At 39.8% G+C, this 25,541-nt stretch overlaps 1 protein-coding gene across 2 annotated transcripts in view; it reads right to left on the bottom strand.

The window, feature by feature from the left end:
- Window positions 1-25,541, bottom strand: part of LOC144720627 (receptor tyrosine-protein kinase erbB-4-like) — a 241,858-nt gene that overhangs the window by 6,017 nt on the left and 210,300 nt on the right. The window contains exons 21-28 of one of the 2 annotated variants that reach the window (XM_078597523.1): window positions 22,838-22,993; window positions 20,390-20,465; window positions 19,226-19,372; window positions 16,481-16,578; window positions 11,567-11,731; window positions 8,887-8,943; window positions 1,098-1,145; window positions 343-724 (exon numbers count right to left, since the gene is read on the bottom strand). In XM_078597523.1, the coding sequence (XP_078453649.1) occupies window positions 343-724; window positions 1,098-1,145; window positions 8,887-8,943; window positions 11,567-11,731; window positions 16,481-16,578; window positions 19,226-19,372; window positions 20,390-20,465; window positions 22,838-22,993 (1,129 nt within the window). The remainder of the gene's footprint in view (window positions 1-342; window positions 725-1,097; window positions 1,146-8,886; window positions 8,944-11,566; window positions 11,732-16,480; window positions 16,579-19,225; window positions 19,373-20,389; window positions 20,466-22,837; window positions 22,994-25,541) is intronic. The other variant, XM_078597531.1, reaches the window with a different exon arrangement.

Here is a 25,541-nt window from a genome sequence, read left to right as displayed (position 1 = left end):
CTAACCAGAACATATTATTTCCATGAATCAGTACAGCCGAAAATTCTTAAAATAGAAATGCAATGAAAGAATGAAGGCCTAAATCAAACCACGATTTGATTACTTGCGTTTTTTTAAGTAAATTAAGAAATATTTAGAGTATTTAAATGTTCACGTATTAAAATTGATAGCAGAGGCTTCTCAATATGTATCCACAGATCAAAGCTACGTAAAACAGAATTGTATAAATTACGTCACTTAAAAAAAGTAAAACTGGGGTAACTGATCACACGAGTCACTGAATCTAGACCGACGACAATGTGACGTCCTCTGCAAGCGAGTACAGCGCAAAGCGGTGCTGACCAGGCACGGAGCCGCTTGCGTTGGGCAGGACGTATCCCTCCTCGTCCAGGCGCACTGTGACCTTGGGGGCGGCCGCCTCGTAAAGCGTGAGCGTGGGGTCGGCACTGTAGCGCTGCGTGGTGCTGTCCTGTCGGGCTCTGTGACCCTGCTGCTGAGCGCATCCGATCGGGCTACCGCCGCTGCAACAGGAAGCGTCGAAGGCGCTGCACTCTGGCGTGCAGGCGGCCACGCAGGCGGCTGTGCAGGCCGACGAAGCGCAGGCCGCCGTGCACACTGACGCTTCACTCTGCCGCGACTGGTCCGAGAGCCGGCGAGCCAGATGTCCGTTTTGTCCAAGGTTCCCATTTTGAGCCTGTGCATTGTCGTCTTGCAGGAGGGAGGTCTGCGTTGAATAAAAAAATAGTACATATTAATTAAGGAAGAAAAATGCGTGACCTTTTCCGCCTCTGATATCTTGGCGGACTCCTTGAGGCGGCATTTAAATGGGTTTCATCTCTTTAGCTGACAAGCTACTCGCCAACATTTATATTTAACATCGTTGATACTTTTGTAAACTTTGAGCTGTACAGGGTCATTTTCCCTGTGAAATATTTCGACAAACGTAGCAATAATAAGGATATACTTCACCATAAAATAAATAAACATGCAATACATTAGGTCAACCTTATTCATAAAGGAATGTCTCCTCCAGTCACAAAGCAATTATAAGTTATTAGTATGCAGTCAGCACAACAGTAAAAGCCGTTAGCACTTACTCCTCTCATAGGAAGGTAGGATGTGGAGGCATAAGGTCCTGATAGGTTCTGGTGGGAAGAATGAAATGAAGACATAAACTGTAAGGAATGACCAGGGAACTTTCTGGACTATTGTTCACGGAGTATTCAGTTTTGCTTTGCTTGTATTTATGATAACTCCAAAAAAAGGTTTTGGTGTTTATTTTGGAATTTCTGCATAAAATAATGTGGTGAAATCCGGTTGATAATCAGTTAAGAAAATGACAGCATCACTACTAGCATTGTCCACAATCGGGCACTAAGCTTTAAACACAAAAAATATATATCTCGAAACGGAGTTATTTTTTCCCATCAAAATATCGAAAAGAACAAAATCGCCAAACTCACCATAATTTTTAAGTATTTTGCTGCTGCTGCATTCGCAAAGGACTGAAGAGTTACAACAATGAACTGGTACAGAACGGCTTGGAGGTGTATTTGGTCATTATTCAGACAATAAAACTTATATTTATTATTGAATGAACAGATACATTATCTTGTTGGAATGTTTTCTGAACCCACTGATGCTTTGTATTTCTAAAAGAACAGACTTGTGTTATTTTTTTAGTCCATGAATAGTGACATAAATACAATATAAATTTGATTTACACAGGTTCTAATTATAAGACTATCTCTACACACTACACAGGCAGGTAACACAATGTAACAAATGCAATAGCAAGCACATTAACAGAAAGGAAATGATCCCCCGTATAGCCTTTTATAGAATGTTGGGACAATTTATGTTAGTGAGCACCTATTAAGGTGAGTACCGCACACAAAGAGGATGTTGTGACCACCATCACACCTACTTGCCTTAGTCTCCCAGTGCTTATTATGTGTAAACGTAAACATTGGAAAGAATATTCACTGAAGGGTGAATCAACATGGGGAAGGCCAGGTCAGGTTCAAATATCACTAGCCAATGACATTTTCCACAGACATGGTATTTTTAAACACAAGTTAAGGGTAAATAATTGAACTATGGACCTCTTGTCTTAGGTCACCAAGAAACATTTTGAGCAAAATGTGACCCAACTGACAGGCAGCAATAAGACAGAGAGATAACTGTTGACTGGTTTCGTTATTTTCAGGACTCATATACCAATGCTCACTAACAATGGACTGTGTAAAACTTTGTAAAATGATATATATTTTTTTAAGAATACTGCTTTGCAACTTACACTCCTAGTTCGCAAAAGGTAGCGATGTTGGAGGGCGGCAGTGGGAGAGGATTGGTTAGATGGGAGTGGGAAAGGCCGAGCCCCTGGAGTTTCCCATTTTAAAGGGCATGGGGGACTGGCAGCCTAGGCCTTGGGTGCTGTTTCCTGGACTGGCACTGGGTATGAAAATGCTGGTGCTCAGTGTGCCATGGTAGTAATAGTGTAGTGACATCGCTGGATGTCAACATGTTGCGTGCAGTGCCGGCCCTAGAGGAGCACGGCGTGCGGTGTAGCGACATCGCGGGGACCACAGTGGTGTGGGTGTAGTACCGGCCCTAGAGGGGCCCGGTGAGTGCTGAATGATAGTGCTAGATGGCACCACGCTTTGCATGCAGTGCCGGCCTTACAGGACAGGGTGTGCGAGTGCCGGCCGAAGGATGAGGTTACTCGAGGCCATGGCACTCTGGTTGACCCGGGAGGACACGTGACCAGTTAAGTCTACAAAGGGGCCCCCAGAGGGGCTAGGGGTGGTCACGTGATTGGGACCCAGATCCTTCCTGAGGATTCTAGAAAATAAGCCGGGTCCCGAGAGGGACCGGGGTTGTTCATCCTGGAAGAAACCTTCGTCTACGTTCTCCGTTTAACGAGTCTCCAACACGTGGACCCGGTCCCAAGCTGTTGGTCCCAGGCCGTAGTTGCAGTTACGTTGTAACTAGTGTAGTTAGCCTGGTGGTCACCACCATAGGTTGTTATTCTATTTAAGGGGAAGTTACCCCATGTGTTGTGTTGCCTCCAAGTCTACATCGGCGACTCAGTTGAACCCATTACAATAGTAATAATTTCAAGTTTCAATGTGCACAGCATTCATTCACTCTCGAATACATAAAACGACTCAAGGAGACACACGAGCAGGAAGACACACATCACGTGGTGAGCCAGAGACAACAATTGTCCAGGCTCTGCTGTCCTATTAATGAGTATTTGCATGTGTGAAGAAGTGGGAACCCAAGGAGAAAATCGACACGCATGGTGGGCAGGGGGGCAACACTATCACATACAGATGGAACAGAAGGGAGTCCACATCTGTGCACCTACTCCTGGCAAGCCAGGCTATGGCACCTCGACGCCCATAGGAGAGGCTTTTGACAAAAAAATGCAACGACATGTCTCGGACCGCGTTTGTGAACACAAGGCAGATCTGAAACACGGTAGGACCAATACCTCTGCCATTGCCGATCATTGTTTTAACGCTGTGGGCTCACACGAAATTTATTTTACCAAGATGGAGGTACTCTGCAAACCTACTGGTTACCTTCAGAGATTTGTTCATGAAGCCATCCAGATATATAAACACAGGCACAACTTTAACCGAGAGGATGGGTACAAACTGAGCAATCATTGGAAGGACGTTATTAACCAGGTAAAGTCTTAACTGACTGCGATGTTTCCATCCTACCTGCCTATGTCAGCTGATATTTCCGACTCTCTATGTCTCTCTCTCTATGCCTCTCTCTTAGATCTCTCATGCTCACATGTCCTTTGCATTACACTCTCATGCCTTTGGATTGCACTCTCATGCTCACATGTCCTTTGGATTGCACTCTCATACTCACATGCCTTTTGGATTGCACCCGTTGGGTTGCACTCATGCCTTTGGATTGCACCACTCTTCTATTTACATTGACATTCTAATCTCTCACATTAACATAACCACTTCCGTGCCCTCGCCGAGGAGGCCGCTCTCCTATCTTACAGTTACATGCTAATTTCTCACGTTAACATGACTAGCCCCGGCCACTTCTTTATGACCTTTGGGCTACACCCATTTCAAACCTTTTAAAACAGTCTGTCTCAGCAGCAGACCATGCTGTCCCACCTGATGACGGACAGTTGGGTTGTGCCCGAAACGTCGTGATTTATTTTATTTTATACCTACGTGACTTTATTGAAAGAACCAAAAAGTATGGATTCCTGCAGTCACGAAAGCTTCAAATCAAGATTGAACCGCCTGTACGGGGAGGGTTTCCACCCATCTGTTAGAGCTTTTAACAGACTGCGAGACAAGAAGGTTCACCTGATCAAGTCGCTAACCTTTCTCAAGAGATGCCGCGGTAACAAGATAATACCGGTCGCATTTACACTCACATCTGCTGCTGTCACTAAACGGATCTTGTTCAAAGCTAGCCTATCGCTAATCTCAGAGAGAATAAGATTGCTCCGATTTGAACTTGATAATTTAGACAAGACTCTCTTACAATCACACTTAAAATTTACAGATAAGATATCCACTTCTGATTGGGACAATGTAGATAACATGACAGTTTCTTCTGCTAACTTGATCGCTAAATTCAACCTCCTGTCAAAAGAGAAGCCAGAGCCACACGTTAAAAGTTAGATGTTAACAAGATTGTTATCAATCATAGTAACATCCCAATTTCCGACAGCCTAAAATCAGTATTAGCCAAAGGGTTGAATTTCGCTGTCACCCCTAAACACATCCCAGTGGATGATATAATTGCCCAGGTCGACGTAGCTCTCAAAGGCTTGGGACATATCCCGGCAGACGTTGCTAGATCTGAAATCGCTGCTATCCTCAAAAAAGAAACCCATTAGCAACATTAGCAAGGACGATCGTTTTCAACTCTCTCAGCCGACAAGGGCAATGCCACTGTCTTCATGGATAAAACCACTTACAACAACAAAATTCAGGACCTTCTTAATGATGGCAGCTATACCAAAATGGACAGAGATCCCCAAACTGCCTAGCTACAAAAAACAACAATATCATCACTAAATCGACTTCTCTAACCGATCACTCCAAGCAGAGCTATCTAAAAATTTCGGCTGCTAGACCACCCAGATTGTATGGCCTTCCAAAAATCCACAAAGTAGGTACCCTGCTCCATCCTATCGTCTCCAAGATTAACTCACCCACCTACAAACTGGCCCAATTTCTTTCTGAGACCCTGCTTCCTTTCACGGGCAAGTCCACCTCAGCTGTACTTAACTCAGCTCACTTGGTTTCTCTAATCAAGGACATCTCAGTCTCCAGATGATTTGCTTGTTAGTTTCGATGTAGTCTCTCTGTTCACTGAAGTACCTGTATCTGACACCATTGCAATCATTGAAGACTTGGTCCAACAAGGACTGAATCCAGATGTACCAACTTTGGTAAGGCACTGCCTTACCAACACATACTTAACCTGGAATGGTACATTCTACAAACAAAATGAGGGTACCCCAATGGGTTCTCCCTTATCATCAGTGGTAGCGAATGTTTTCATGGAGAAATTTGAGACAGATGCCATCCAGACATCCACCCTACGTCCTTCCTTTGGGAAGAGATACGTGGATGACACGTTCGTCATCTGGCCACATGGCCTGCCAGCACTGAACACATTTCTCAACCACATAAATTCCATACACCCGTCTATCAAATTCACCATGGAAGTGGAAAAGGATGGAAAGCTACCATTCCTGGATGTTTTGATATATAAGAGAACTTGATGGCTCGGTGGGACATTTGGTCTACAGGAAAGCCACCCACACGGATGTCTATCTAAAGCCTGACTCCCACCACCATCCAGCCCAGAATAATTCCCTCATCAAAACACTACACCATAGGAGGGCCCGTTGTATCTCCGACCAGCACCACCGAGCCAGTGAGTTGGAGCACGTACACCAAGCCCTCAGGATGAACAGATACTCACATTAACATAGCCACTTCCGTGCCCTCGTCTAGGAGTTCGCTTTGGATTGCACCACTCTTCGATTTCACATTAACATGCTAATCTCTCACATTAACATAGCCATTCCCATGCCCTCATCGAGGAGGCCGCTCTCCTATCTCACAGTTACATGCTAATTTCTCACATTAACATCACTAGCCCCGGCAACTTCTTTATGACCCTTGGCTACACCCATTTGAAACCTTTTAAAACAGTCTGCCTCAGCAGCAGATCATGCTTTCCCACCTGATGACGGACGCTTGTGTTGTGCCCGCAACGTCGTGATTGACTTTATTTTATACCTATGTGACTTTACCGAAAGAACCAAAGCGTAAGTGTAGCAATATTTTTAAAAAACTGAGAAATACGCTGCTACCATCCCAGAACAAGTATCTTAGAGCGGAAGGGATTGAGTAGCAGAATAACCTTTAAAGGAACATAATTTATTGGACTCTGGCTTTAAAGAAACGAAACTAAAACTAAACTATTTTTTTATTTTACCAGGTAAGGCCAACTCAGCTAAATAGCAATTTTTCAGAAGCCACCTGGCCACAAATGATAGCTCAACGAAGTGGCTTATCATGTGAAAATGTATAGCAGCCAAATAAACATGATGTACCAAGCCATTTTTTAAACCCCGTCTGAGATTACTGCTTGACTTGTGTTTATAAAAGTATGTGGTTATGTAACTTGATGCTATTTGCTCATATTGCTGTAACGAAAATAAAATGTAACATTTGAAGTCGACACTACATATTAGCTCAACCAGCAAATAATTTCCACGTGGTTCCTCGGTCTTCTTTTCCTTATGTTGTTTATAATCATCCCTGCACTATTCAGACTGCTATTCCTCCCACATTCCAAGCCTTGTTTAACTGCTTTTACCCCTTCTATAATCTTGTCCCCAATCTTCCTTCAGCCTCCTTTTGCTACCCATACCTCTCTTCTGATCCGTGAACATTATAAATATGGAAATATATGTCCTGTACATTCGATCCTACGAATGTAGATGATCACTTAACATTTCCTTAAAATAAGAGCAATTATCCACGGAAGGTTATTTCACAATCTAGTGCATTGGTGCATAGAAACATAAAAATCCAAAAAGCATTCCAAATGTGGGGTTGCAAAAAGACCAGAGATGCCTTTTATAATCAGAACAAAATAATAAGCACTACATTTACATTGCTGAGAGAACAAAAACTATAAAAAAAAACATGTCACCATATAATAATCTAGCCAGATTTCTGTTATACAGACCCCTCCACCACCCGACAAAGCCAAACAACCCTAATTGTCATGCATACAAGCGTTTAATGGAGTGATTATTGATTCATTTTGGTCTGATCTTTACGTGGCCTTGCCCAAACATCAACTATGAATCATAATACGGAATTATATATTTATCATATGCACACGAAGCACCTAAAACCAATTGAGCACCACAAATGCCAATGTAATAATGCTGAGGAAGTGCAACCAGAGGTGTAAAAAATATCTGCTTAAGTGATTCCAAAATCATACCCGAAAGTGTCTTGGACTCCATTCTCAAGTGCAGCCCAAGCAAGTTACAGTCTCAATTTAATTTCATAACCGTAGCACTTATTAAAAATATGCTGAGCCCCCAAATATGCAAATGTTTAAAAACAAATGTGTATTGATCTTAAATATAAATGTAGAATTACAATATGTTTAGAGCATGCAACATCATTGGGAAAACAGGGTTTAATACGAAACAGCATAATTTACCCCCTTGAGCCTGATTGACAAAACACCGTTACGACAGTTAAGCTCGTATGAATGTCTTCAATTCGAACTCAAATATATGGAAAAACATAAAACTCTCATTACTTACACTTCATAATAGATAATTATTGATTATAAAAAAATTGAATATACATCTTTACAATACACAGTATAACAGGACCGATATTGAACCTAAAATGTTTCTTTAAATAGAGACTGTGTTTTCAGGTGGGTACATCCAACCTTAATAAGTTTGCTATGCTATGCTCAACAATCTAATTTGATATTGTTGATGTACGTTTGCATGCACAGCTGCAACCTCAATGATCAGTTTCAAGAACGTAGCCAATGGAAGTGTTTGAACACTAATATAAAGTGACAACAACAATTATGGTTGCAGCTGTGCATACAATATCCAATCCGCCAGCAAAAAAATACCAGACTTGGTGAAACTGAGATCATGTCAAAATGTACATAATTTTACATTAAATTTGAGTTTTTATTGCATTTCACGACCAGCATGTTGCTTTTGTATTTAGATATGTTGAATTTCTTTCGTACCGTATATAACCAACCATGCTAATCGGAGGTGCGGGGGAAGGACAATAAACTAAACAAAAAAGTGGTTCTAATATCTAATATCGGAAGGAAGAGCGTTCCAGATGGACATCTGAAAGCACGCGATGCAGTGACCGTGTTTGTTCGAGGGTTAGCCGCCAAAAACGAATGTGAAGATGATCGGAGTTCGCGTGATGGTTTATGCTCAGCAGTGGTGCATACCCCTCCACGATAGACTCTGCAGCGTGCACAATAGCAAAACACGTTTGTTGGCAATGACACTCGCTGCACTCTGTATGCTAAGGTGATGAAAGCGGAGGCATTTCCCAAAGCATTTGAGCATAGAACAGACACGTAAATATAAATTCATCGAACACGAATGTGTTTACATGTATTCCCAAACTCTTATTTGTTTCAATGCAAAAAACGCAATCGGCTGATATGCTACCAAGTTAATTAAGTTGTACAAAGTATGGCATTCATGGAGTAACATATGCTCACCTGTGCGATACATGAATGTGTAAAAGTCTTAGTCACGTAAAATGCATTACACCGTAGAGGACATGCAAAACTTACGCAAATATTTGAGATGGACTCAGGGCCATGGACACTGTAGCTGTTGCTCATGATAGACTTCATAACATTTCAGCACGAAAAGCAGCGGCAGCAGCATCCACAGAGTAAGGAGTTATATGAAATAAGAGAAAAACATACAAGAGTCATTACATTCTCAAGAAAGTTACATTTTTTAAATTTAGGATATTTTTGGTATATTTCAAGGGATATTGTCTTTCTAATGTACAAATACACGTGATAATAATTTGGAACAAATGTAATGTACAATGTTTTTAAAGCAGTGTTTTCTGACATGATTAATGAGTTATTTCAGGTAAATGTAAAAAATGTAATATTACAGGACATGGCTGTGTTCATTTATCATATGCACATTTTTGTGATGGCCAAAATGATTGACACAATAATTGCAGAACTCATCCCAAGGTTGCTCTCAAGAAAGAGAACATTCGTTTTTTTATTCTGTTTAACCAGCTGAGAACTCAAGATATATTTTGTGGCAGTAGTTGTAGCCATGCCTTAGGAATAGGATTATACAGATACAAAGAATAAAAACCCTAAATTGCCAAGATGCTAAAGCAGTGGCAATTCGACTACTCCAGGGCCCAGACCTCTCCCCAATACACTTCCCATTCGGAGGGAGCTCCTCAGCATGGGCAGGATAGCCAGTCAGAGGTCATCACGGCCGGTGTCGTTCATGCCACCACACAACCCTAAGCCTATTGCTTTTCTGTCAGATTCCATAGCATGTGCATGTTACAGAAGACCTTCAAGGTCTGCTCTTCCAATCCTAAATCATCTGGCATTCAGTCTTCATATTGGTTTATTTTGGGCACCGACTCCAATGCCTGCCTTGGTAATATGCCTCCTCCATCCTGCACGTACACCTTGCTATCACAACAATTTTTTTCGGAATATATCTTCTGCACAACACTTGATTTCCGTGTTCTTTTCTGAACGTTTAAAGTCGCTTCACCCAACCTCGCCACGAAATGTACAGCAAACCTCCACATTAATCGACAGGCCCCATTATTTTGAGCCGGTTTCCGTACTCCTTGAGAGTCCTCACTGCTCACAAATGAGCCAGGTGTTGAGGTTGTACGGGGTAGGGTGTAGCCCCCCCTCTTTATTGCATCACCACTGCACTCATTTTAAGCGTGGATGAATACGTTACCTTGGTGAAAAAACATTTTAGAACAATGTAATATACAACTTATCTCAACGAGAAGTAATGATGAACGGAGACAAAACACCTATAGATGAGACAATGATAAATTAATATGTATTCATCAATATATCTAAAGCAGGGCAGTGTCCAAACGAGGTTGTGTTATAACTTTGAGGATTTTCCATAGTGTAAATATATATTTTACTTAGGGCATTGTACACTAATTACAATGTCATATGAAACTGTTTATCTTCCAGAATAAGGAAAAAATGATACACAAAAAAATTCCACACTTTATTTATTTAGTTCATATTGGTTAAATGAACACAGTAGTGGCACAGTGGTTAGCACACTGCATTTTGAACCCAGAAATCTAAGTTCGATTCCCAGCCACGAATAACGTCAGTGGTGAGTGAAATTAAACCAATTTTGAGGCTTCTAGCCTTTAAGAAGCCTCACTTAACAGTATGGTGAAGCATAGTCTAAAAGTAAAACCCAATGATTGACATAGCATGGGGATGCTTTAGAGTAGCAGCCAGCATTGGTATAAACATGGGCATTTTCGTTCTTTTGTCTATCATGTGTATCAGACCCCCCCTCCCCCTCTCTCTCCATTGTGTTGGCGTGTGCAGTAATTGGCCGCTTGCGCACAAGCGCTTCCACGTCCGTCGCCCACCCTTTTGGCCTCGCCCCCCCCCCGCCCCCCCCCTCCCTCCCGATACGTTCCATTCATTGGCTACCATAGTCTGATGAGCTCCCCCTAAGTTTGTACCCATCATCATTTTCGTTCTTTTGTCTATCATGTGTATTAGACCTCCCCTCCTCCTCTCTGCCCATTGTGTTGGCGGGTGCAGTGGCTGGCCGCTTGCGCACAATCGCTCCATTGTGTTGGCGTGTGCAGTAATTGGCCGCTTGCGCACAAGCGCTTCCACGTCCATCGCCCACCCTTTTGGCCTCGCCCCCCCTCCCTCCCGATACGTTCCTTTCATTGGCTACCATAGTCTGATGAGCTCCCCCCTCCCTCTCCCTCCCCCCTCAACTCGCTTTTAAGGGATTACATCTTGAATCATTGCCTCACTTGATACAGCTAATCTGGCTGTGACGGTCCCACCTGATGACGGAGACTTGTGTTGCCTCCGAAACGTCGTGATTTTTGTTTTTATTTTATTTTACTTTCTACGTGACTTTACCGAAAAAACCTAAGAAGATGATTCCTTGCAGTCACGAAAGATTCAAATCTAGAATTAATGCTTTAGAGTAATTGATTGATAAAGCACCGTAAGATCGTTTGTTTAAATTATTTTATAGTTTCTATGTACACATATATGAATGTAAAATGTATACTGTGGGTCTGCAAGATTAGTAAGATTAATTTATATCTAAAATGTCACAGTATTTTGCACGGTTTTTGCATTTCTCAACATATTTATTATTTTACTTCCATTTGTCTTTGCAAGACGAGAGAAGGGGCAATGAAACAAGCGGAACACAATCTTGATTTGGATGGAGAGGTACCTTGTCAGATTCTCCACTGTGATTCTCCCCACTGGCTCCAAAGAAGTTCTGCTGAGGCATGAGGTACTCTTCTGCATCCACCACATCACCCATGTCCTCCTCGGCAAGAAGACTCTGCAGAAAATGGCTGTCCGAGGGGCTGGGGAGCGTCATGCGGTCATCACCCTGTGATGGTCCGGGGATGGAAGCACAGGAATCACAAGTCAGTAAAGGTCATGCACAATTGCAATTTGCCACTTATTTACCCAAACAAAGCTTCACTGGGTCTCCAGTCTCTCTTTCAGGTGGGTCCTGAATGTGAATGTATGGCCAATTCCATTGTTGAATGTTTGGCACTTGGCAGCAAACCGAAGTAACAAGGTTATGGTTGCTAGCTCAATCCACTACTGGCGAAATGGATTCCACAAGAGCGAATTCTAGAGGGAATTTGGTCCACTCTTCCTTGTTGAACAGACATGTTATAAGAGGTATAAACTACAAAATAAACTAAAACATGTTTTATTTCATCATGCTAGGCCCACTGAGCGAAATAACTCTTTTTCAGAAGCGACCTGGCCACAAATGATAGCTCAACGAAGTGACTTATCATGTGGAAATGTATCACGGCTAAATACTCTACTAAATTGGAATATGCAGATAACATATTGTGATGTAAGTTTGTAAAAATGCCGCCCTTTAACGAGAACATGTGGTACCAATCGCATAATACACTTCAATAATTGCGTCTTGAAAAAAAGAATGCCAGAAGTAATGCAACTTGTCTACATTTGTATCTTAAACATATACAAGATAACTGATTTACTTTAACTGGTACTTACTTCAGTGGGATTAAACTTGGCATTTACATTACCAAGACACATATAAAATGAACAATATTTAGATTAATTGATCATACATATGGCAGGTAGTTTGTTATGTTCCAATCCTTTGACTTGTAGTTTATAAGTCACTGGTCAGAAGCTGTTTTCAAACAAACTGATTGAAATGACCGAGATTAAGACCAGGCTTGGACTTTGCAAAAGGTAAAAGTAAGTCAAAACATTTCAATAAAATGCCATAAAAGTGACAAGAGTAGAGGATTATGATTATTTTTACAATCTCTTCTGAGTATAAATCATGCAACAAAATGTATTAAATTTATGTATAACCCTATTGAAAAATAAAACGATATGAATCTGTGAATTATTTAAATTGTGGTCTTATGATGTATTTCAATCACTTCATGTAATTATGTTGATATTATGTAATTGGTTATTTATGAATGTACCATTTCCTTACCACGAGAATTATCAGAAATTCTGGCACTGGTTAAACGTAATTTGCATTCACCTGTGATATGATAAAAATTGCAATAAAAATACACAGTCACCTGGTGATTGGATCGTCACAGGCAGTCAAATTAGACGAATGTAGACACTGCCTATCTTTATCATGAAAAAGGGAAATCAAATGTTATTCAGCCAACCCTAAAACCATAAAATTGGGCAGTGCCACATTTTATAATGCAAGATATCTTTCCAGCCTTGCCTTATATGGCTGGATATAAGACTGCGAGTTTAACAATCTTAATGTGAAGCATGTTTTACGTATGGGACAATTACATTGTCTCAATGATTACACAACTGATACATGCGTAACAACTGGCACAGTTAATATAATTGTGTCACGGACACTGGATTTGTCATAAAAAAGACATTCAGCCCTGATTAAATTTGAAATGTTTCAAGTCTGAGCATGAATTCCTGAACCTTTTCAGCCAACTATTTACATGCACAGCATGCAACAGCTAGATAGTTCGATACAAACTACCCCATATAAAAACTGAAACTCACATTACCATCACCTGATGTGCTACATAGAGAATGCCACAGTGTTTAAAATGACTCAAGTGTACAAAAAACGACATTGTGGAATGGGGACTGCTGCTGGGCCTTGCTGTGACTGCATCGTGTGTGAGGATTCTTCCCAGGACTATGCTGTTTGTTTCTACACCATGGCATGGATGTGGATATGCCGTTGCATTTGTAGAGTGCTTAATAGAAAAGTAAGTTGTCTTGTGCACAGTACGTTGCTCAACGGGACAATAGCTGATGGTCAGGGATGTTGGTTGAGTGGCAGCCAAGGTATGGAATGCGTCCAAGAGGACGTAGACTAGGGAGATGAAGTGATGAAATCAGTTCACGTGCAGGTGCAAGGTGGATCATGGAAGATGACAGTGGCTTGTATAGGCCTTCATCCAACAGTGGATTGACCATGCCTGATAATGATAATAAATCTGACACAGAGCACCTGACATCACATATCATCTGAACCATTCGAATGCCCTTTTGCAGTCTGACTAAGGGGACCCACAGTTGCAGTTGTCCCATGTACAGAACAAGGTTGACAGCCAATGGCTTTAATAAATGGGCTTTAGTCTACCAGAAGTGGGCAATGCTGCATGTGTTTATTTTTCCAATAAACTTTTTTTTTTATGTACGGTGCGAAATAAGTTCAACATACATACAATTTGCAAGTAGTTGATCAAATTTGGAGATAAAAAAATTGTAACTTTACGCTGGAGAGCATGGCCTAAGATAACATCATGGACATTCACCGTCAACTGGGAAGCAGACGGCACACCAGGGCGGCCGCTGGGCTGGAACTGTGCACCCCTGCAACAAGCGGCAATGGGGGCTACCACTTGGCCATGCCACTCTCGTGGGGCTTTGCCGCTTATTCATCACGGTGCCCGAGCATCTCGCTGGGCCCTGCTGTCACAGCGTCGCATTGTCGGGGGTCTCTGGCGGGGGGGGGGGGGGGGTCACTGCTTTAGCGCAATGGCGTGGGGATGGTGGTTAGAGGGGGATCGGTGGTGGTCATTGGTTAGGGTGCCAGAATGGTGGCTATTATGTCCCATCATGTTATTGGTCATAATAATAATGGTAATATTTAATTTGTATATATACATATATAATTTATGTATTTCATCTCACACTCTAGAAAATGCTCTACAATTTGTAATGTTACACACAGTCATCGCATGGAGGCATGGGAAACTACAGATAAGCGGCAAGGCAGCCAGGACAGGTGCCAACAATTGACCATTGTCTGTGGTGCTGTATTTGGATTTTTGGACAAGTCCATGAATACGTTTCTATACACTTGTGATAAAACCAGGATACCTGGAGAAAACCGACGCTAATCATTTTACACAGTTCTGTCTATTTAATCATTTTATTGAGCATCTTTTGATATCTACCCTCAACATGTATTTTGTGGGTTCAGATGATTTTTTTATTTCCAATTGTTTCCTTCACTTTCAATTCACTATCAATTACATTGCTTGTGATTGCATTATTTTAAGTGGTGAAATCCATTTAATTAATTTTCTGATCTAGGTATTTAAATGTGTTACTTAGAGTTAGTCCAAAATCAGATACATCCTAACATAAATATTTGACGTTAATCATCTTTAACTGTACCTTTAATTAGCTTTGTTCTCTATTTGGTTATGTTGAAGTGGAACTTGCCTGGATGGTCTTCTTATGTTGAATTTGTTGAAGGTAAAGATGTCTCCAACAGTCTCAATTCCATGAGACATAGGTCAACCTCATTCCTAATTTCACCATCTTAACTACTCCACGTTCATTTTTCTTTAAAGGTGTTCATTGTTTTCACGTCTTTATTGACTGCAAACTCGAGTAACATTTCATTCCACACTCCAATGTCAAACCTAGCAATCATCTAGTCATACCTGCACTTTTTACCGACTTCTTCATTAAAGTCCCCCATTCCGATGTTTTATTGCATTTCCCTCGCAGTTTTCATAAATGTGGAAACAAATCTTCAAAATAAATAGAGATATTGCTAATTATGTTCGTAAGTACATTAACTCAATGAGGAAATTTCACAAAAGGCACGTTGAATAACACATGTAAATCACCAAAAAATACAATAATAGTTAATGTTGTTTAAAACGAATATTTTTTATTTTATTATATAAGCCTAAGCATATATGCTAATTGGTAGACTATACAAAAGCCCAAGCCTCATATTGCTATTTAGCCTATTTAGCCCTTATTGTGCTGTACCGAGGCATGTATAAATGCATCTTTGATGCTACAGCCTCCGACTGAAGATGGCTCTGAATAATGTATTCACTGGCACTCTCTACCGCTTCAAATTCCGGCCTTGCATTATGCATAATGAATGCCGCTGAGAATTCTGCTGCTGACAATTTTATTGTATTTTCATGCAAAGAAGTTGATTTTCATCCTTAAATATTAACCATTATACTCTACAATGCATTAAATATGTATACAATACATCACAGAAATGTTCATGTTTGGCCCTTTTAAGATATTTCATGCTAAGCGGTTCATTGGCAGAAATCTGATTTCCTTATAAAACCATACAAGAAGGGACATCTTAACTGTGCTTAATTCTCATCTCGATTAAAAATAAATGTATATCCATGTGTGAAAAAAGAAAATGGAAATAAAAATGTTTAAATGAGGCTCCTTCAGCTTAATAAAAATTACTGAAAAACTAGAAAAAAGTTATTATTTATTAATTGTGCTGTGCATAGGATCCCACATGCAAATCCTTTTCAATGTATTCAGCTGTAAATTGATATGCAAGCAGTTTTTAATTAGATTTCAGATTGCCCCAGAAGACACCTAAATGAAAGAGTTAAAAGCTGCACAAGGCACTTTAATAAACTGTTATCCCTGCTGGAATTAAGTGGTGCTAAGGAAAGCGATTCTTGGCCTTAGGCGCTGTTGATGGCAACGAGCGGGTGTGATTGCCTCGGAGCCCTGTTCACCCCCCACAAAGCACCATGGCGTCCGTCAGCTGGGCCACGCTAACAGGAAAATGGGAAATGATGGTGGCCAATACGAATGTCCATGTTTGTGATGGGGAGCGACTGACCTGAATAACCAGGTACCTCTGAGGATCTCGAGCCATTTTGGAGAACTCCACAGCCAGCTCCTTGAATCGTGGACGGCTCTCTGCATCAATCATCCAGCCTGAGTGCAGAAAAGTTGTCAACATAAGCACAATCGAGATTGCACCCGTAAAATGAATGTGCTGTGCGTTAAAAATAACATCAAATCAATTGTTCCTTTTCGAGGGCTTTTGAATAAGTTTAAAGCCTGTATGAAATAAAATGTATTCGATATAACTTTAAATGTCAAGACTTCAGATCCTGGTTTGTCGTTTAATGTATATTTGTTAATAATAATATGCCAATGTTACACTTTACTGGTATGGGACGTGGATAAAATTATAAGCAATATAAATAATTCTCATGAAAAAAGTGTAGTTTATAACTATTGCACAATTTTGCAGTGTTGTGCTGAATGGGTGCCACATTGCTATGCAGGCTTTTGCTGACCACACCAGGCAACCGAGAAACATATGCTCAACATAGAATAACCTTCTGATGACATTCAGAAAATTGAAATCCATTCAAGGTCTACCACCTTAAACAAAGGCATTTTAGCTGCTGGAATAAGTGTTATTATTCAGATTTTAAAAAATATCCCTTATTTTGTATGGTTCATAGATGATTTCTTATTGTAGTTTTTAGAACACGTCCAGGAGAGCTTTAACTTTACAAACAGCCACAATTATTCTGTAGTATTCGAACAAAAAAAAACGAATGGCTTGTAAACATTTGCTCTTGCTAAACAAATGAAGATTAGCACTTACAATTTTGGATGTGAAAGAAGACAGTAAATATTTATGACAATGCACTTTGCAGAATTTCATATAGCTAGGGTGAAGCAAGCTTCCATATGGCATGCCTTGCAAAGAAATGGACATTCTACCAATACCGAAGTTACTAAAATCACAACGTGCAAGCCAATGTTCAAGATCTACGTGTGTAACCATTGTGCTATCAGTATATCTGAAGAGTACAATGCACATTTAAACACCACCAAGGTGCAATGATAAAAAAAAACTGATTTGTCAAGGACAAGAACAGGGTGCAATGCTCTATTGCCAAGCAACAGCAGTGCAAACACAAGTCTTAGCGATGCACTGAGGTTTAAAGTCACCCCCTTTGTGTTTGGGCTGCTATAGCGTTTCCACACATAATAACTTAGAATCACACAATGCTCTTTTTTTCACAAGCCCTGCTGTGAACTTTATTGAACTGCAGATAACATTTGCTGAGATGCCGCCTAAAATGAGTTTGAGAAGGTAATGCGTGCATTTATAATTTATTCTATATGTGGCCTCGGAGCTATGGCTACAAACTAGGGATCACATGTTTTAAAATCCTCCAATAAATGCTTTTTAGAGGCAAGCACATTAAATGTACTGTAGCAGGTGGAAATAATGCACCACATAATTACAAAGTGAGCTGTTAAGCAATTAATTCTAGAAAAAAATAATTAAAAGTTAGGTAATGAAGCACAGACTAAATAAAGCACTTGTACAATTGTTGTTAACCAGAGACAATGGGTTTAAACCCATTAACTTCCCTTTAAAAAATGACTTAATTTTACAAGTAATTTCCGATATTAAACTGTGACAAATACTGCATGCTTAACTGAATACCAATTACACATCAGTCAGTTTAACACGTCGGCTTTTGCGAGCAATATCATCCATAATAGAGGTTTGTTTTTTGGGTTAGATCGCGTAAATATATAAATGTGTCGTTAAACCCACCACCACCCGACACAGCCAACTAGTAAGGGTTGTCACGTAAACAGAACGTGCCAAATCTGAGTACTCAGATTGTACGTGCGTAACCATTGTGCTATCAGTATATCTGAGTACTCAGATTGTAAATGTGAGAACTCAGATTAAAAAATGTTGTGGCTTGGCTCTCCAACACAACATTGTGCTGTACTAGTAACGAATGGGCATGTTCTGTTTATGTGACGACCCTTACTAGCTGGCTGTGTCGGGTGGTGGCGGGTTTAATGACACATATTTACACGATCTAACCCAAAAAAACACCTCTTATGAATTACACATCAGTGTTGTTTTTTAAAAAGTATGTTCTTAAAGTGCTTTCACACTTACTGTATGTGTCAGTCAACGACATGGGAAGTTGTCGTTGTTAACGACATGGTATGGATACAAATGAGGATGATATACCAATGAGGATGAAACTGAATACTTATGGTAAGAACGATGAGTGTCTACGATATCGATTTGTATGTTATAGCATTGATATTCTCTTGCAAGTGTTATTTCAATCATGCTCAACTTTAAGGGGGATGCTGTTGGATGTTTAAAGGGGGCAATGGTTGCATACAGTTCTTTACGAGGCCATGTGTGTCCAGCTTCATAGTTCGTGTAATCTATCGATGCTAAAAGTGACTTATTTAAACACATTAAATGACTACACAAACGGCCAGTATAACAAAACCAATTGCTACATTTACAAACATTTAAAGGACCACAATCGCAGCTCAAAGGCATATCATCATTATACAATATTGAAAGAAAAAAAATACTATTTATAAACACAGTGTGTGTGTGTATACAATCTCAATAACTCAGGTGTATATGCGAGTGTGGTTGTGTTTAAATGCAGCAGTGTATGTGTGTGATTGCTATAGCTTTAAGCATGTGGCATGTATCTGTAACAAGTGTCTCACACAGGTTGTGTTTTGCAGACACGCGTGCGCACACACACGTGTGGAAACGCACATTTCACCATGATCATGTAGACGTCGATGGTGCAGATGGGCGGCTGGGGCAGCCGCTCTCCCTTCTCCAAGAGCTCAGGGATATCCCTGGCTGGAATACCTTCGTAAGGCTTCCCTCCAAAGGTCATCAACTCCCAAATGGTCACTCCTGGAATTAATAAAATTACGTTGAAAAGCCTGCTACTACTCCATTTTCATAAGACAAACTGATAACAACAGGGTTAACAGACTGAAAGAAGATCGATTGATAAATATTTATACTGTATATGAAGGTATCTCAGAATTTACTCCGATGAGTTGTAACATTGCACACATTCAACATTTGGGAACCGTCATCTTAATAATGTTGGTTTCATTTCTTGAATAGATTTGTTAAAATATTTTTTAAAAACAACAGAATCCATCAAGCTGCTCTGCAAGCAGTGATGATTCAGCTAGGGCAATGTGTACTTATACAGATTTTGAAACAAAAGTGCCTTTGCGACAATAATTGAGAAATTTTAACCCATTTACAAAAGTGGATTAATTCTAGATTTGAAGCTTTCGTGACTGCAATGATTCATATTCTCAGGTTTTTTCGGTAAAGTCACGTAGGTAAAACATTAAAAGTAATGAAAGTAAAATAAAACAAAACAAAAATAAAAATAAAATTCACGACGTTGCCTCCGAAACGTCGTGAATTTTATTTTTATTTTTGTTTTGTTTTATTTTACTTTCATTACTTTTAATGTTTTACCTACGTGACTTTACCGAAAAAACCTGAGAAAAAGTGGATTACACATATTGAAATTCATTTCTATTTTTTATTATCCAAAAAATAAATAGATGTGCATGTATTTTAACAAAGAAGTATTTAAAATGTTCCATACGAAGTTTAGCTGCAACATTGGAACACTAAAGAAAAACATAAACAAAACATCTCAAAGATAAGAATGCAAGAAATGCAAAAAAGTTATATAACTTCAGCTTGTAGGAGTGTTCCAATGCAATTATGTACATGTTTTACTGGCTTTTCAATAAGGCAACAACTAGAATTATTGAACACGTGGAATGTTCAAACTATGTATAAATGTGCTCTAATTGTAAACTTTAATGTAGGTGAAATTATTTTAGATGTATTATATATACGTAGTTTAAACAACATAGGAAAAGTAAAAATGTGTACCATAGCTCCACACATCACTTTGGTGGGTAAAGGTGCGGTATTGAATGGACTCCAGGGCCAGCCACTTGATGGGCATCTGAAGACAGCAGAATTTGTCAATAACATGTAACATTAAATATATTAAACATCCGCTTATCGATACATACTCCAGAATATGATATCACGCATAGATTTAGTGAGTCTATTGGTGTAAAGGCTCTGATATTACGTAAAATAACCTAACATTTACAATCCCCAATCTTTCAAACTCATTGTCAAAATTCAAAATATGAATCTGCTGTAAATGCTACATAACAATGCCAATGTCGAATAAGAGTGCTTATTGCTCACATTTTTTCTATTAAAGTCATTGTAGGCTAAGTTGTTAAGAGCAGGTTTTGTAACATATACGTTTCATTTATAGTGTTTTAATAACCATCCTTAAGTATCCCCAAGAGCATCTCTTACAGTAACTATTGATGGTAGAAGAAAATACGTAAACACAGGTGGCCATTTAGCTGCATAAGACTCCACTGAAACCAACAGTGGAATTAAAGTGATTCCAGATGATGACTATTCTCCCATTTTCCCCATGTCATATAACCATTACACATTCAAACAGTAATTAACACTAAGGAACTGCAAGGTGAAATCAGGTTACACTGAGATGCCGTGGAGGTTACCCATCTGTGTACAGCAGTTCTTGCGTCTGAATTTAAAGGGTTAAGTCAATAATTGCGCCAGAAGGCAGGTAATAATTCACAAGAGGTTAGACCAGGACACAATGCTATGGGTGAATATACATGCTCAGGTGAATTGTGTGCGATCCCTTACTCACAAGCTAGTAATAAAAATAAGGCCTGTTTGGAGATGCACGTTAGGAAGGGTATCTCAATACCAGAATTTTAACACCAGAAGACTCTCTAAATATGTCTGAGATACAAAAATAAAATGCATGGGAAGAGTATAAGCAGAAATGTCACGAATGTACTCTGACCAATTAAGAATTTGGGAATAAAAAAAAACACAGGCAGACCACATAATTGTATCTGAGACACCTCGTGACTCCAGTCTGTGGTCACTGCATAAATCAGACGGGTAAAGAAAGGCAAAAGGTAAAGGTCAGCCTACAGCCTTTGTGGATTTGGCATGTGATTTAAATCACTTTGACCATCTCCAATTGCCACCATATGCAACATTAACTTCAGTGGCTTATTTTTACGTGTCCTGCGCGCTTTTTCTTTACGTCAATTAAATTTTGCATACATTGCCTTTCATGCATTGCGCAACCACAGCTCGGGAACTCTGAGGGAATCATCATCGGGAGCTCTGAAACACTAGGCTTCCGTTCTTGAAATGGTTTCCTACAATGGGGACTTGTGCAGAGAGCTGAGGTTCCACACCCTCCGTACACCAAGACACCTACTCTGAGAAGTGTGCAAAGATTGGAGCTACGAACAAAAAAAAGGTTAAAACAGGAACATTAAATACTCTCACCTGAAGACGGTCGCTTGTGTTGCGATCGAAACGTCGTAATCTATTAATGTTCTATCTACGTGACTTTACCGAAAGAACCAAAGAGTATGGATTCCTGCAGTCACGAAAGCTTCAAATCAAGATTAAATACTCCTAAAATGTTTTGCCTTCTTCATGTTGTGCTTATTTATTTTGTGATCTTCACAGTGTGCTTATGATCAGTGTAATGCCAGGTATGTAACTTTGTTAATGGGATATCCTTTAAAAACCAAAGTGCCTTGAAAATAAACGAAATACAGTAATAGATGAGTATTTTGTGTGTGTGGTGAAAAAGGTGAGTTTCTGGTTATTTTTTCATATTGATTGTTGAGTTTCTAATATGCATTGTGTGTAGTTTAATAGATGTAGAGTATTGGGGAAAATACTGATGCTTATGTTGCTTCTAGTTTGTAGCTTTGTTGTATTTTTTGTGTCTGGCATGTTGAGTGCATTGGCCGTGTATACCTGCTGAGTGAACAGACTCTCTTTACAATGCAAATTTAGCTGGTTCAAATCCATGTACTATTTTGAAATATGTTTCAATATATTATTAAAAGTCAAATAAAGTTGAATATATACTGTTACAACATTATTCAAAGTAGTATTCTGAAGCAAAAGCTGCAGTAAACCATTTTTGTAAGGCTATGTCTTGGATAAATATTCATACGTGAATTAAATCCCTGTAGTATTGTGGAACACTCAAGACACTAACTATGAGCATTGTTTGGGTCTATGCCAGTGGGGGTCACAAATACAGATTTATATGACCATACCGGACGGATTCGCTTCAGAAGCTAATCCGTCTTCAGCCTGGATAGTGCTTGCATGGGCAACCACCATGCATCAAATAGGTGTTGTAGGTTGCTTTAGAGCTGTTTTCAGCAAAGGCAGAGTAGAACAATCTACTATTGCACTGACAAAGCACTCTATGTGTACACCAAGTCATGGACATACCTTGCCACCATCTGCGTGGTACTCAATCTCATTGATGTCAAGTAGCCGTGCCAAGCCAAAGTCTGTGATCTTCACGTGTTGAGGGGTCCTCACTAGCACGTTGCGTGCTGCCAGGTCCCGATGCACCAAACGCTGCTCCTCCAGGTACATCATGCCCTGAGAGGGAGCAGGTACAGATCAGACAAGACAACCTTTGCGATTTAAAGGTAATCGATTAAGTAGACACACAGAGGGAGGTGGTTTAACTCAGAAGTAGAGAAAGCCCTTGTGGTTAGACATGTTTTTTTGTTTAATGGTTTGCTCAAGAATGCTTACCAGTCACACGGAAGTTGTAATTCACAGATAATGTTGATAGAGTGGCGTTGTATAAGATATTAAAAAAGCATTAAGTTACTTGTATTTTACATAACCAAAAGGTATTTGCAGTATTGTGAGAGTTGATTAATGTTTGAAAAGGCAACTACTTTAGATATCTGAATAAAGCATCTGAAGATATATGATCAGATTTTAAAAAGTCCTAAAATAAAGACACATATACGTAATACTCACATATCAGGGAAAGCATATCCAATGTGTACTCTGACCCGGCCACGTAAAAATCATTTATAATAATGAAAATTTCGTACATTTGGCAGGGTGGCATTCTTTTCGCACTAGGCGATTACGAAGACGTTCTATTTCATTCACGAATCTGCAAGTAGGGAATGATGTTGTTATGTGGTTTTACTAAAATAGGTATTTTTCAAAACTTGCCAATTTTGGACAGTGACGCTGGCACATATCATCATCTGTTCTTCCTCAAATAACACTACGGGATCTGTGAAGTCTACTGTGAAGCAGATGATGTTTATTTTTTATGCGCCTGCAGTATTAACCGGGGCGGCCGCTAGATTTGAACCACAAACTCACTGCAACGAGCGAAAAACACGCTGCCATCACCACCCTACATTTTGACTATAACGTCAACAACAGATTTGGCTGCGATTTTTTCTTTGGTGATTTCTGTAAAATATATTGAATGTAAACCATGATGGATTCCTTAAACGACCTTATTTAATGTTCCAAAGATCCAATGGATGTTCTTCGGGTTGCCATTGATAATATTTGACCGTAGTTGTGACATATTTTTCAGGAAAATAATGGTGTTGTGAGATGTATTCGAAAAAAATCTTACATGAAAAATTCGCTGCCTAGTTTTCCTTTGGATCCTTTAAGATTTTAAATGTAAGCTCTTTAATCTGAGACAAGATATATCAACCCTTGTCTGTGAATTATGCATATAACAAGACACCTATTGACTATGCTTGCTGTTGCCATGAATCTCAGTGCAATATAGTAGTTGTGCAAATTGACAAAGCAGACAATTAATACTAAATCCACCATAGCTTTGACAGTTTAAAAATGAAAATCATAATTTTACATAGTTGCCTGTTACAACAGTAGACATGAAATATGAAAGGCACAGAAAAGCGTTTTTGTAATCACCCCAATGTGACATGCTTAGTCGAACACACATAGGTGTGCAATACGCTATTGCATGACAGAGTAGTGTCAGTCATTCTGTCAGAACAGATTGCATCCTAAAATAACACAACACACACACATCAAGCAAAGATCAAAGATCTCCCGTATAGCCTGATCAGACTGTTGAGGCAAGTGCTTTTTGCGAGCATCTATAAAGACCGACACGAGGCACGAGGGGGTGGGTGGCCAGCACCACGCCCGGCCGCATTTGTCTCCCTCGTGGTGATGTTAATACACTACATTAAACCTAGGGGAGGCCCAGGACCGGCTCAGCGGGAATCGAACTCGGGTCGCTGGGTTCGTAGTGTAGCGCGCTAACAGCTACATTACCGCTCCCCACAACGAAGACAAGATCCTCCGTAAAGCCTTAACAGACTGTTGGGGCAGTGCTATGTGTAGTGTTTGTATGTCCACTGATAGCTCATAACGCCCCACACATCAGCAGTGTATTGAATAGCGATTTACATTCATATGCACATGGGGTGGTAAAACGTTCTTGACGACGATAAATCACGTAATCATTACACTCCGATACAAATTTGATACTTGTTTTTTTAGCAAAACAAAAATTAAAGTATATGCTTTGCAGTCGGATATACATAAATTACAAAGACAGTAACGATGCGAGCGAAAGCATTTTTCATATTCAGTATACTACACTCTTTCACTGTCCTTTATAAGTGTTATACAAATATACAGTCGAAGAAAAAAACATAGCACATTTAGAGACACTGTACGTATAGAGTTACAATGACTTTAACGTGACTTTAACCAAATATCCTGAGGAAAAAATCGTAATGTCACTGCAGTTCAGCTCAGTGTACAGGTCACTGCGCCACTGACCTAAGAATGGTTTTCTGCGAATAAAATAATTGGAAACATAACAGGCAATATGGCCAGCATTCACAAGAATAGCTGTAATACAATGTGCTATTTAACAATGACAAATGTGTGTATATGAACAGAAATATAGGGGCTTTAAGGTCAAAAACATGAGGTACAAATGGCACTTACATTTACACTGCGTTTGGAGTGCATTCTATAGGTGCATTAATTTTAGTAAAATGTACATTCTGGAGGGCACAGCTAGGAGGTTTAAACGGTTGTAGAAAATGAAATCCATATTTAAATTTAACAAAGGTGATAAGAAATCCAGGCATGTAATACATGAGTATACACA

This window comes from Lampetra planeri, chromosome 1 (genome assembly GCF_965212315.1).
Source record: "Lampetra planeri chromosome 1, kcLamPlan1.2.h2, whole genome shotgun sequence".
Classification (NCBI taxonomy): Eukaryota; Metazoa; Chordata; class Hyperoartia; order Petromyzontiformes; family Petromyzontidae; genus Lampetra; species Lampetra planeri.
The sequence above is the reverse complement of the archived record's forward strand: the minus strand, read 5'-3'. Positions and strand labels throughout refer to the sequence as shown.